We start from the raw sequence: 13,784 nt of genomic DNA on the forward strand, positions 1-13,784 counted from the left end.
TCTTTTGTACTTCCATTTTTTTGTACTTCCATGGGACAGACAGCACTTCTTTGTTGTTATTGCACCATCAACAGGGGGGTAGGACAACTTTGCCTGTATTGTGGAGTTGAGTTGAAATTCGTAGAGTAACATGATTGGATAATATGTTCACAACGTCATCTCTATTGACCAATGGCTTTCGAGAACCGAAGCGTCGTTTAGATTTGGTTGGTGAGAGGAGCACCGTCTTAACGTAATGAGAGATTAGTTTGTGCAGTCTCAAAACGTAAATCCAGAAAAATAAGTCTTACCTCCTAATAAATTCCCTTCGTTATATCATGTTTTAATCGTTTCTTCATAAGCAGGTGAGTCTGCTGAGTTTCTGTTTTTTCTCGGTGTTGGGATAGAACTCTGGTTAGCTTTAAGTCGCTTAGCTAACTTAGCTATATTAGCTTAGCCGAAAAGCTTAGCCATGGTATACACTTCACAACACCGGTGTTAGCTTTAAAAAGAAGTCAACGCGTTCAGTTTCTATTGTTTACCATTTCGTACTTGATAGAAATACATGTTCAAACACATTGTAGTTGTTTTACCATAACTAGCCTAAATAGGCCAAACTACATAACGCTTTAGACTAACGCTAGCTACCTTGTTAGCATTTGCTAACAAGGTAACAGTTGTGTTGTTTGAATGGTATATATGCCAGTGCTCCTATGGCAGATAAGAACACTTTTTATGTTACTATACAGATACGCTTCCCATCCCCATCAACCTGACACGAAGCAGCAGACATGGTGGAGCCAACACACAAGTTTGCATCCCTAGAAGAGGAGATGGGCTTCTGGAAGGAGCAGGCAGAGGCACATCAGCAAAGGTAACATTCTTCCATAGTACCATAAGGAAAACACTACCCCTTAGAGATAGTTTAATGGTTACCTTATACAATAGTAATAATATATACATTAAAGCTCCACACATGTTAATCAACAACATTGTTTTGTCCTCAGGGCTGATGAGGCTCAGGAGGAGCTGCAGGAGTTTCAGCAGATGAGTCGAGACTATGAAGCGGAGCTGGAAACGGAGCTGAAGCAGTGTGAGACTCGAAACAAAGATCTGCTATTAGACAACAACCGACTACGCATGGAATTGGAAAACATAAAGGTAGAGAACCTTGATTAGAAATAGGCCACGGTCCCTACAGAGCACTGTGAGCTCTGGTGCTCCAGTTAATGATGTGTAAAAGAGACACTGACAGCCTCCAGCCCGCCCTAATTCAGCGTGTAGTTGCTACTGCCGTGAAGACAATCGCTGCCTAGCTGTAAGGCAGCTGACTGCTATTTTAGTTCAGTTGTCCCCAGGGAAGAGAACGTAAATAAGGGAAGTGAATGCAGGATTGTGCTTAAAAACCTATGATTGCTTATTGGTTGTTGGAGATGAGAATGAAGATTGAAAGGGCTTTTTTGTCTACTCTAGAGACTAAATAATACACAGATTTAAAAAATGCTGACAGCTGCATTGATAAATCTGCCATGATTGTGCAAATTTGACATTATCAGTGTCTGATAATGTGATGTCTGCTTGCAGGAAAAATTTGAGACACAGCATTCTGACGCTTTTAGGCACATATCAACCCTGGAGGAAAATCTGGCACAAACCACAGCAGTGAGAGATCACCTGCAGAAATACATCAGAGAGCTAGAGCAGTCCAACGACGACCTGGAGAGGACCAAACGGTCAGTGTCTTTTAACACGCATACACACACGTAATTAGACTGTAATACACACAGGAAATACATGCACATTCTGATTTAGTGATGTTAACTTGTGATGGCCTGTCCTCTTTTGTGTGTCCCAGAGCCACCATCATGTCTCTGGAGGACTTTGAGCAGCGGATGAACCACGTCATAGAGAGGAACGCTTTTCTGGAAAGCGAGTTGGACGAGAAAGAGAACCTGCTGGAGTCTGTGCAGAGGCTGAAGGATGAATCCAGAGGTACACACACACACACACACACACACACACACACACACACACACACACACACACACACACACACACACACACACACACACACACACACACACACACACACACACTGTAGCTTCTCAAGTTCACAAGAACTGCTGATTTGTCTAAACATTCACACTTATGCCTAACTCAGTGAATTTTGATAGCTGGATCAATTCTCTAAATCCTGGGTGCTGTGTTTTTGTTCTATTCTTCCTGTTTATCGTGATCTAATGTGTAGTTGTATTCAAGTGTTAATTTGTACTGCCAAATGTCATATAAAGGATGTAGATTTGTATGCATTTTTTTCTTTTTCATTTTTGAAAGGATTAGAAGGTAATGTTCTAAAACCCATAGTGTTGTTGTTTAAGTGTAATCTAGATTAAGATGGAGAGACTATGGAGCTATATGAATAATCAATACATATTTATTTGATTTTATTATGGGACATTTGGTCAAAACCTTTCTTTCTCTGAACTCAACCTGAATTCATGCTTCAGGCAGTAGCGGGCTAGCGGCAGCCTAACACTTAAACTGTGATTTCTGAATTAGATTGTTTCTTTTATTGTCCTTTTTTCTGTGGAGGAAGTAAAGAAACCCTAACTCTGGATGTATGTGTTGTCTGAGGTGCAGTATATGACTCAGCAGCTTTAAGACATGAAGAAACTATTATTTTCTGCTTGGCTCTAATGCATTATTTTCGCCATAAAGTGGGCGGGGCCAACATTTTGGTCGGAATTAACGTTGGCGCCCTCATGCTAAATGTTTCTATAAAAACCCCTGTGTTTCCACCCTATCCAGTGAAGAAGAAGAAGCATGTAGGGAGGCTTATAACTTCCAGGAACATCCATAACATGGACTATGAGTTTTCTGTGAGTTTGTATGAAAATGACCGCCTCCTGTTTGTGTCAGACCTTCGGCAAGAGCTGGCTGTGCGTCACAAGGACAGACGGCCGTCCAGCAGCCTGGGCAAGGACGCAGACCTGATGTGCCCCCCCTCCGGTAACACTGCCGTCCCAGTAACACCCGCCAATCCCATCAGCTCATTCGCTACCCCCCCTCCTTCCAGTATACGGCGAGGTAACAAGAACACGTTTAGCTGCATTTAAACCTACAGCGATAGTGATTTAAAAACGTCATCATAACCTACTATGTGTTTACCTGTTTCTATCTGTTCTGTTTTAGGCGATGGTCTAACGGGGACTCCCCTCACCACATCTGCTAGAATATCTGCACTCAACATTGTCGGGGAGCTACTCAGAAAAGTTGGAGTAAGCCATTTGAATTTGATCCTACAGTACTCAGTGAAAACATGCCAAACAGAAATGTGTTATCACTAAATATAATTAGTTTTGATGAGTGAGCTGACTACTTTTGATCCTCCCTGTCAGAATCTGGAGTCAAAGTTGGCGTCCTGTCGAGACTTTGTGTACGACACGTCTGTCAGCAGACCTGCGCTCTCAGCTGGCCCCGGTAGTCCCTCTGCTTTAGAGAGGGGGTCCGACATCCAGGCGAGCAGCATGAGCCCCCCCCCTCAGTACGACAGGTGAGGACACAGACGGCTGCACAGGCTGGAGAGCAAACTCTGGTTCCTGTGGTGATTTCAATGTTTACATAAAGTCAGTTGTCCTGGTTTATTAGAATCTTTCTTTCAGGTCTGAGCGATGTGAAGGAAAAAAAGGAATATCACACATTTCTAATCAATTATATCGATATTGATATTGTAAGGATAACTATTGGTGCTTTCACTAAAATATGAAATAGCTATAACAGTCAAGGAAGTTCAGAGTATTATATTCATTTACAGCCTATACAGTAATATCAATATATTGCAGAGCCCCTTAAAATACCCTGCACTTGTGATTTTGTGATGTAAAGTACAACATCAGCGTTATTTATTATCATATGTTATATATACAGAATTATCTTAACGGTATCTTTTTGTCTGTGAAGCCAACCAGTTATAATAAAACTACTAATAATAACAATACATGTTGTTTTAATATTGTTTTAATAAGTACTCAGACACTTTTTACAAACAAATATTTGTATAGGATCATAAAACAAACATACAAACACAAATGAAAAAGCAGAGGATGAAATTAATAAAATAGAACCAAAATAATATTAATAATGGGAATAGGAAGTCAATCTGATGTTTGCTGATGTGTGTTTGCTACATGTTGTCTTGCAGTCTAGTGAAGCGGTTAGAGTTCGGACCGGCTCCTCCTCGAGGTGTCTCCCAGGGCGCCCAGTCTCCGCAGGGAGGAGTCAAAATTCTACTATGAGGGGAAAGAAGAAGACCCACCTCTCTCCTTCAACAATAACCTGCCCCACCCCCACACACACTGTCCCCTCTCCATCCTTAATACACTTCAGCAGTGGGACTTTGAACTAAACCGTCTTCCCTTGTCGCAGCATGTCCTGCTGAACAATTTTTGAAAAAGGACGCCACTCTCCTCGCCCTACATTCCCAGCACATGGACTCCAGCTGCCTCAGGCTACAGTCGCGCCGTATCTATCACAGGAAGCAGCGTGTGTGAACTCGAGGAGCGCAGAACTTACCCTGCTAGCTCTTCTTCTCAATATCTGTGGCACTGTGGTGGGTAGCATATTAAAACACAGGGCCGTGGAAACGTTACTCCTACCCAAAAATACATTTATGGGGGTCGATGCATCAAGACATTATCAATAACAGCATGTGACCCTGATAAAGGACCAAGAACCTGGAGTTTAATTTCTAGAAAAGGTTTGATAGTAGAAAAATATTGTTAATGACCAAATCCAAACCAAAGCTGATCAGAGATAAAAGGGAGGGTTTAGAGGTATTTTCTCTTTGAATCTGATATTTATAAAACATGGTAAGACTTAATTATTTCAATAACACATCCGTTTTCATTCTTTATGCCTGAATTATGTAGCAACATCGGCATAAATTAAAGGTCCCATGTCATGCTTTTCTGGTTCTTACCCGTTCCCTTGTGTGTTATGAAGGTTTTTCTGCATGTAAACGGTCTGCAGAGTCACAAACCCTCAGAAAATACCTGTCTATGTCCCAGAACGCCTCGTTGGAGATATTTCTTTTTACATTTTTTTCTTCCTGGGTCATAGTGACGTAATGGTGTAAGTGACGTAACGGCCCGCGGACTTCCTCTCACACACACACACACACACACACACACACACACACACACACACACACACACACACACACACACACACACACACACACACACACACACAGGCCCGTCCACACAGCAGCTAAAAAAAAATCTTGGAGGTGGAGATTTTTTGCGACCAACAACCAATCACATGAATCTCCCGCCCCCGACATACAAAGCAAAAAACCCTGGGGATTTTAAAATCCCCAAACAGGCGAAAACCTACCAATTTCACCCACTGTCTCTGCCACCTCCCTCCATGCCTGGTTCCTCCGGTTTGTATCCCGGTAAATAGTCTGGTCGTAAAGAACCGGGTGATTTGCTACCGTAATTTCTCGTTTGGAATATGAGGAAATGAACTGTGGTCTGGTTCTCCCTGCTTACATGCGGTTTGATTGGCTAGCGCTTCTACTGTCAGATTTGCATAAACGGGATTTGATTGGCTGGCGCTTCCAGCTCAGCTTCAAAAGTTGAACATTGCTCAACTTTGAATCCTGGAAATCTTCGCTTTGCTTCCCCACAATGCAGTTTGGCGAAAAGCGAGGCAAAGTGACGTCATCCCCATTCAAAGTCAATGGGCAGAGAAGCGTTGGAAGATTTTTTTTAAGCTGCTGTGTGGACGGGCCGTCAGCCTTATCTTTTCTCAGCTGCAGCTCTGAGACAATGCGAAACTCAGCCTGAGCACACACACAAACTCACAGCCAGGCTACGAGTGTGTGAGTCTCGCAGACCCCACGCAGCAACCAGGAAACGACACCAGTAATACAGCTCACACTGTCCGCCCTCACAGCAGCGAGTCCCGCAACGTCCCGCCAACACGGCACCCAGACCCCACGCAGCATTCTCATCTGTTTGTCATTACTGGTGTCATTTTCTGGTTGCTAACAAACACCATTGTAACACAATCACTGATTTTCCGCTGTAACGGTGGTGGACTCATCAGAACAGAGTGGGCGAGCTGACCAATCAGAGTACAGTGGGCTCATAGCGAGGGGGGGGGGCAGGAGCTCCAAAAAGCCGTTTAGGACAGAGAGTGAATACACTTACGCCCCGTCTACACTACAGGCATCGAAAAATGCTTTCAACGCTTCGCCCATTCATTTGAATGGGGTGACGTAGAAGATTTTTAAACTTCGCCGAACTGCATTGTGGGGAGCATGGCTTTGCAAGCATCACGAGCATCTATCGGCATCAACATTTGAACAATGTTCAACTTTTGAGGCTTGATGCTTGGCATCAGCTAATCAAATCCCGCGTATGCAAATCTGACAGTACAAGCGCTAGCCAATCAAACCGCGTGTATGCTGGGAGAGACTACGCAGGTCATTTCCTCATATTCAAAAAAATGGAGCGGTAGTGAATCACCCGGTGCTGTATGATCAGTCTCTGTTCATCTACCGGGATACACACCGGAGGAGCGAGGCATGGAGGGAGGTGGCAGAGACAGTGGATGGAACTGGTAGGTTTTCGCCTGTTTGGGGATTTTATATCCAGTTTACTTCGTTTTAACATTGCTATTGCTTTGTATGCCGGGGGCGGGCGGGAGATTCCTGATTGGTTGTTGGTCGCGAGAAATCGCCAAGCCTCAGACACGCCGAGCTTCAAGATTTGTTGATGCCTGTAGTGGAGACGGGCTCTACAGAGATGCTGTATGAGAAAACCAATGTGATTTTGGAACATTGAACAATATAAATCTATTCTAGTAGACTTCAACAATGGAATTATGATCAGTAGAAATGGCCATGTCATGGGACCTTTAACTTCTGTGATGAGGATTGAGGGGTCGTCATGCTTTTACTGCTACAAAAATGGCTACCATGAAGTGGTGTTAGCATTTTAGCCATCGCTGCCTTTATCAATTACCTCTTCAGTTTGTAGGGCTTGGTTTGCTGTAGCAGTTAAAAACAAATGAGGTGGATGATCTATTCCTTATGCTGTCAGGTGTCTAGGAATCAGAGAATGTCACTTCTACAGACTAGCTTCATCTCACATGGTTTTCTTTCTACCGCCTTCTTCCTGTCATCGCACAGACTCATCTGGTATGCAAGACTTATGAAATTTAAGAAAAAGTATTCTGCCTCAGAGATAAGTAGTTCACTTGTCATCAGTTGTTACAAATCACTTTACAGATTTTAGCTGACTGTAGAAGTTAGGTGTGCACATGTTTACTACTGAATGAATGAACATAATGTAAAATGTAATGAACATCCCTAATAGGTGAGAGAGCTCCTGTCTGCCATCAGGAGTTATATATGGTGAGGAGAAATAAAAGCAATAATAGATTTTAACTGGTCGAAGACAAGCACAGCTCATAGTATATTTGTGTAGGTAAATAGAGCCTATATTGAATATTGCCTTTTCATAAGAGATATTGTGAATGGGGGAAATAGTGATTTATTGTGACCTTTTTTTGGTGCTTTTTCCTGAAATGTTTATACGTCACTACTGCCATCCAGCAGCTTATCAAAGAAAAACTACAATACATATCTAAATATAACATGCATACAGCGGTTGTCACTGTATACAGCAGTGTGGAGTTTACTTGTGGTTAACACAAATGCATTTGCTGTCTAACCTTCCTTGAACTAACACTGTACTGTTTGTTTGTACGCAGCACCTCTGCAACTGTTTCTAAACTGTGTGTGCCTGAGGTACTATACCAACTACAATCCTGATAGTTTGATTTTTCTATTGAAGTGAACAGATGATGATCTTTAAAGTGACTGACACAAGACGGAAACATTAAAAGGAGAAAATCTATGTTTTTTTTTAAATATCTTTATTTCTTGTGCAGGTGGTTCAACAGTTAACAGATATTATTTGATGTCCTGTAAACATCAGTTGATTACATATAACATGATCAAAAATATTTGGTTTTCAGGAAATAAGGGGCTGTTTTGTATGTACAGTAAATCACAAATATAAAATTAGGTTTGCCCAATAGTTACGGTTACCCTAAACCTTATCTGACTTAAAACATTATTGACTCAATCTAATCTAAACATATCTGGGCAAAAGATCAGGAGCAAATAATATAAAACGGTGACTTTGGAAAATGTTGAACAGTTGTATAATTGTTGGGAGTACAAACAGCAGCACTCACTGGATGCAGAGCAAGTATATAGATCTCTTTCTACATATCCAATGTGGCAGTGCTGCTGAGAAACACTAACAGCAGTCACAGGCAACAGGACGACGGTTACACGTCCATAGACGTACACGATGTCTCTACTTTAACTTAATTATAGTGGAGGCCCGAGGCTTTGCTGGCAGGTTAGCGTGGTAATAGGGGCACCTGTGTGTGTACAAAACCTTGCATAAGAAGGAATCAGTCATTCAGTGTAGTACAAAACAGTGTAAAAAAGAAATTCACAAAAAGGAACAGCAAAACACACATCAACAGAGCCACCAACACAACTCCTCTTGTTGATATCAAGTCCTTCTGATTATAAAGTGGTGCAGTGATGACGTATTTCTGAAGGATGCCTTGGAAGTTAGCATCGCAAGGGCTCCCACAACAAAAAGCCAATGGGTTTTTTCCATAGGGTTTTGGAATATTGAAGAAGATAAGTTCTGTAGCAAATGCATACATTGTCCAGCGGGATAAACTCCAAATGTTAACACCAATGTTATGCTAGTTCAAGCAAAAATACAATCCACAGAATGAGGAAACTAACGCTGTGCCATAAACTAACTACATGACTTCACGCTAAGCTAAAGGCGGCTAATGTTCAACGTGATGACGTCTAGTAGTTCTATATAGCCAATTGTTAGCAACCCCGTTTTTCACCAGTAGATGTTTACTGATGTATGAACAGGATGTGAACATTTCATCAATTGTATTAGCCACAGACCTTATTTCAAACAAAAACCAAAAACGTTGACTTCCAGACGAGCTAACCAGAGGTGGTAAGATGCAAACTCATTTCCTGATTTTAAGACTCATTCGCGCACCACTCTACTGCGTGTCAAGAAAAGGTGCTCTGAAACAAGACGACAGATCAGTACACTGGGATATATTTTGATGTGATGTGGAAGAACTATATAGGCTTGAAGTTATTTGTTGGTAAAGTGACAGAAGGAAGAAAATGCTGATATTTGTTTATTTGACGTCCATCACTCCGCAGACTTGGTTCCATTGAAGTTGCCCTGGGAGTCGGCCTCCTCCTCGGAGGCGTCTTCCACCACCCTTCGGCCCCCGCCACTACGCCGGGATGTGCTGCCAAAGGAGGGCTCGTTTCCACGCCTACAAATCCCCCAGACATGGAGACAAGATACAAACACAGACACATGTCCCAGCAATGAGAGGAGTGGTTATGTGATGGTGTCGATGAAATGAACAATATACAGCTGGTGCTTTGGTTACAGGTTAGGCACGCTGGTTATCTTTGTAACTCATTTGTGGCTCGGAGAAAATGAGTTCGGTTTATGGCAAATAAACCAAGCGCTGAGAAAAATATGGCCACCAGTTAGAGATTGGTGTATTGGAAAGCCCACTTGTATTATTTTCTTTTTCCCTAAGGATATCATGGTATCTGAGGAGTCATATTTCTCTCAGATCATTGGAAGGAATGAAAGCATTAAGAGTGCATGAGGGAATGAAAAGCTTTGGTAAGTTAATCAGAAACGGTGATGGGGTAACTCAGGCGCAGAGGTACCTGCTGTGTTACTCCTTGGGCTCAGGGTTGCCTCTGGAATAGAGAGGGACACCATTGTTTTGCTTTTGCTCAGTAAAGCAACCAAACAAAATGATATACAGATGTAAAGTTTGAATGTGTTTACATCTCTCTGAATGGGCTCTGACTTGAAAACACCTTAGGGCTGCAATAGGGTCATTTTTATTACACATTCTTCCATCATTTAGGCTGTGTTAATGCATATGGCATACATGTTGGCCCTGGTGTGAGTTTAACAGTATTTTAGGATTTCCACCTCAGCTGCTGCGATAAGTCTACATGAAAACTGTCTAGCCAAAGAACAGACACTCAAACCTGATCTTAATTACAAGAAATGTCCTCAATGAAATTTAAACCAACATTTTTTGATCTCACGGCCATTACAGTATAACTTCAAATATTCTATTATATCAGGCTTTCAATCTAGAGCCTTTGCTTCAAACTGTTTTCCTGATATCCGCTAGGGGCTTTGCTGCAATGCATCAAAGTCAATAATGTTGCTAATCCACCTATCAATTAGTACATATAAAGGAATAACATGTCAGTGTGTGTTTCCTGGGAGCCATAATATGTAAATGAACTGGCACCTAATGGCTTGATATTATGAACATATTGTCAAACCAATAAGATTAAAGTTGGTCATTTTGGTGAAATATAAGGATATGCTTATTTTGCACTCACACGGCATAGTGACTATTTACTATTCTTTCTGTGTCCTGTAGCGTCACAGAAATAAAAAGGTGAATGAGACACAAACAGACAGACAGACAGACAGACCCCTGTGCCCTACCTGAGTTTGCTCTTCAGAGAGTTGACCTCGCGGCTCATGGCGTCGCTGGCCTCGGTGGCTTCATCCAGCTCGCGCTGCAGCTTCCTGCGGGCGGCTGTAGCGCGCTGAGACTCCTCCTCCGACTCCTCCAGCTGCCGCTTCAGCTGCTTCATGCGGGTATTCGACTTCTCTGCCTAATGAGCGGACAGAGGACTTAAAGAAAACCTAGTACCAAATGTAACATCAACTCGACACATCCTCCAACTCACAAACATCATACCTGTTCTTTGTACTGCTCGGCCTGCTTTCGCTCGTCTTCCACCTGAATAATCAGTTCCTTCAGCTTCTTGTCCTTCTGGCGCAGACCCTTCGCAGACGCCTGCTTCTCCCTGAGAGAACACAAGAGTTTAGGAAAGGAACAAAGAGTGTAACCAAAAGTAACCCAAAACTAGTACCATTTGTTGAAATGATACCTTGAATAAAGAAATGTGTTAATCAAAATAATATTGATGTTACAGGCATTACTGGGAAATGCATACACATTTTTAGACGGGTTTGTCCCCTTGGCCATGGTATGTTGTCATAAGTGTAATTACGTAACATTTTATTTGACTCTTTCTGTGCCCCCACCTGTTCTCCTGCTCCAGCTGCTCCTCCAGCTGAACCACTTTGCCCTCCAAGGCAGAGATGGAGGACTTGAACTTGGACTTGACCTGGTTCTCCATCTCCTGCAGCTTGGCCTTCAGCTCCTTGTTCTGGCGCTCCATCTGCTGCCGTGCGCTCTCGTTCTTCTGGGAGGTGCTGCGCTCCGTCTGCAGCTCGTTGTTCAGCTGATCCACCTGTGGAGGGAACAAACATGAAGACATGGATGAGGCCTCTGCCCTTTTTATGTGGCCTTTTATAACTCAAGCAGCTGCTCCTGTCAGGGTCACCTGCTGTGTGCTCTTCCTCAGTCTGTCGTTGATGATCTCCATGTTGCTCTGCTCCTCCTCCAGCTCCTCCTCCAGCTGGGAGACCTTAGCCTCCAGGCGGCGTTTCTCATCTGCCAAGGCGGACCTGCGCACGAGGAGCACAGTGTGAACACAATGGTAACAATACCTTTCTTCTTTATATAACAGATTAGTGCAGGAATGAATCCTAAAAGCTAGGAATGAGTTTTTATTGAGCTTCTGGTTAGATGCCTGGAAGAAAATGCGTAGGTAAATATAGATTTGTATGTTTTGTTCAATAACATACAATACGTCGGTTAGGTCCCCACTGGTGAATGTCTGAAGCTTCTATGCGTTTAGAAAACGGTGGCTGCTAACAAGCGACTAAATTAAACAACTAAACATTAGCCGCCTTTAGCATAGCGGTGATGACATGGAGTCATGTAACCATGGTGTAGTTTGTTTATAGCCTAACGTTAGCCATTCACTTTTGGCTTTTTATTGAGGGAGCCTTTGCGATGCTAACCTCCCGCTCAGCCTACAACGATGCATACTTCCTGCACCACTATAAAACAGACAACGAGGCAGAGTCACATTTCCACTCACTTTCCAGAGGAGTTGCTGGACATCTCGTCGGACAGCTCGTCTCTCTCGGCCTCCGCCTGCTTCCGTGCTCTTTCAGCTGCGGCCAGGTCCTGTACACATGAGAAGTGAGTCCTTTACTTCAACGATCAGCTCACAAACAAATGTGCCGTCTTGTTTGGAATCTATCGTGGTACCTCCTGGAGCTGCATGAGCTCGGCCTCCAGACCCTTGGCCTTCTTCTCACTCTCCTTTGCGGTGGTCAGCACCTCCTCTCTGGCAGCGTGGGCATCGTCCAACTCCCTCTGGTAGTCCTTCATCTGGGCCTGGAGGAGGAGGGAGGAGGAGGGAGGAGGAGGAGGGAGGAGGAGGAGGAGGGAGGAGGAGGAGGAGGAGGAGGAGGAGGAGGAGGAGGAGGAGGAGAGACAGACAGAGGCAGCAATAAGAGGAAGATCATAATGTGATATACGTTTACAGTGCAGTGCAAGCCAGAGCTTTGTTCTTATTGTTGATGAAGAGCTCCATTCGACATTACACTGAAGAGTTTACAGCACACACACACACACACACACACACACACACACACACACACACACACACACACACACACACACACACACACACACACACACACACACACACACACACACACACACACACACACACACACACACACACACACACACACACACACACACACACACTAAATACAGTACGTTTCAGGAACTAGCAGAACATAAGGAAATATCATAATGCCAGAGTTGAGAAGTCAAGAAGTTCCGGTTTGCAACAACATCTGAGTTTGTTATAATGTAGTTAAAACCCTCTTGTGTTCCTAGTTTGCTATAAACTTCCTACCAGATCATTACAATTACATTACATATACTTTATTGATCCCAAAGTGGAAATTGATTTCTCTATAAACAGCTGTTTAGATGGTAGATGGTCATTTTTCTGATAATATATTACTTTATTAAACAAGGACCAAACAAAAAAACACATGAATCTCAAAAAGAAACAACAACACTACAAACTTCTATGACAATAAATAATCAAATACTCAAAAACATGGAAATGATAAAAGCAAACATGTGCATTGAAAATGAAATGCCGCTGCTGCTGCATCTCATCCATCCCTCCCTCCCTCCACTCACCTGGAGCTTGCGGAGCTGCTTGATGGCCTCGTCCCGTCCCTTACTGGTCGCCTCGACCTGTCCCTCCATATCTTTCATGTCCGTCTCTAACTTCTTCTTGGCTGCGGTCGCCAGGGTTCTCTGTTTACGCTCGTCCTCCAACTCCGTCTCCAGCTCACGGACCTGCAGCAGAGAGCAGCATTGCTCAGATTACCAATGCTGGACCAGAACACATACTTTCATTTGAAGGGCGACCATTGTTTTGCTTCTTTACCTGCTTGATGAGCTGCCTCTTCTTCTCCTCTCCCATCTCATCTCGTCCCAGCAGGTCTCTGTCGAACTGGGCCTTCAGGGCCTGCATGTTGACCTCCAGACGCAGCTTGGCGTCCTCAGCCGCCTGCAGCTCGTCCTCCAGCTCCTCCAGCTGGGTCTTCATCTCCTCCACCTGCCCCTCCAGGCCTCGCTTGGACTTCTCCAGCTCGTGGACCTGCCATCAACACAAAGCTACATGAACTTCCGTATTTTGGCTTCATAAAGAAATGAGTCAA

At 43.5% G+C, this 13,784-nt stretch overlaps 2 protein-coding genes across 4 annotated transcripts in view; one reads left to right on the forward strand and one right to left on the reverse strand.

Annotated features, from left to right (window-relative positions):
* The first annotated feature begins 210 nt into the window (after window positions 1-210).
* LOC117453574 (nuclear distribution protein nudE homolog 1-like) lies at window positions 211-7,907 on the forward strand. Its single transcript, XM_034092429.2, has 9 exons — window positions 211-344; window positions 729-853; window positions 987-1,140; window positions 1,564-1,712; window positions 1,835-1,971; window positions 2,899-3,066; window positions 3,172-3,257; window positions 3,378-3,532; window positions 4,181-7,907. Exons 2-9 carry the CDS (start codon window positions 771-773, stop codon window positions 4,272-4,274), a joined length of 1,026 nt encoding a protein of 341 aa, XP_033948320.1. The 5' UTR covers window positions 211-344; window positions 729-770; the 3' UTR covers window positions 4,275-7,907.
* myh11a (myosin, heavy chain 11a, smooth muscle) overlaps window positions 7,906-13,784 on the reverse strand; it is a 30,327-nt gene continuing 24,448 nt past the window's right edge. For 2 of the 3 annotated variants that reach the window (XM_034093664.2, XM_034093599.2), the window contains 9 exons: window positions 13,511-13,723; window positions 13,258-13,419; window positions 12,301-12,429; window positions 12,128-12,216; window positions 11,525-11,648; window positions 11,223-11,431; window positions 10,873-10,981; window positions 10,614-10,786; window positions 7,906-9,393 (listed from right to left, as the gene is read on the reverse strand). In XM_034093664.2, the coding sequence (XP_033949555.1) occupies window positions 9,264-9,393; window positions 10,614-10,786; window positions 10,873-10,981; window positions 11,223-11,431; window positions 11,525-11,648; window positions 12,128-12,216; window positions 12,301-12,429; window positions 13,258-13,419; window positions 13,511-13,723 (1,338 nt within the window). In that variant the 3' untranslated portion in view covers window positions 7,906-9,263. Of the gene's footprint in view, window positions 9,394-9,805; window positions 9,839-10,613; window positions 10,787-10,872; window positions 10,982-11,222; window positions 11,432-11,524; window positions 11,649-12,127; window positions 12,217-12,300; window positions 12,430-13,257; window positions 13,420-13,510; window positions 13,724-13,784 lie in introns of all 3 variants that reach the window. The other variant, XM_071205475.1, reaches the window with a different exon arrangement.

Source organism: Pseudochaenichthys georgianus, chromosome 1 (assembly GCF_902827115.2).
Source record: "Pseudochaenichthys georgianus chromosome 1, fPseGeo1.2, whole genome shotgun sequence".
Classification (NCBI taxonomy): Eukaryota; Metazoa; Chordata; class Actinopteri; order Perciformes; family Channichthyidae; genus Pseudochaenichthys; species Pseudochaenichthys georgianus.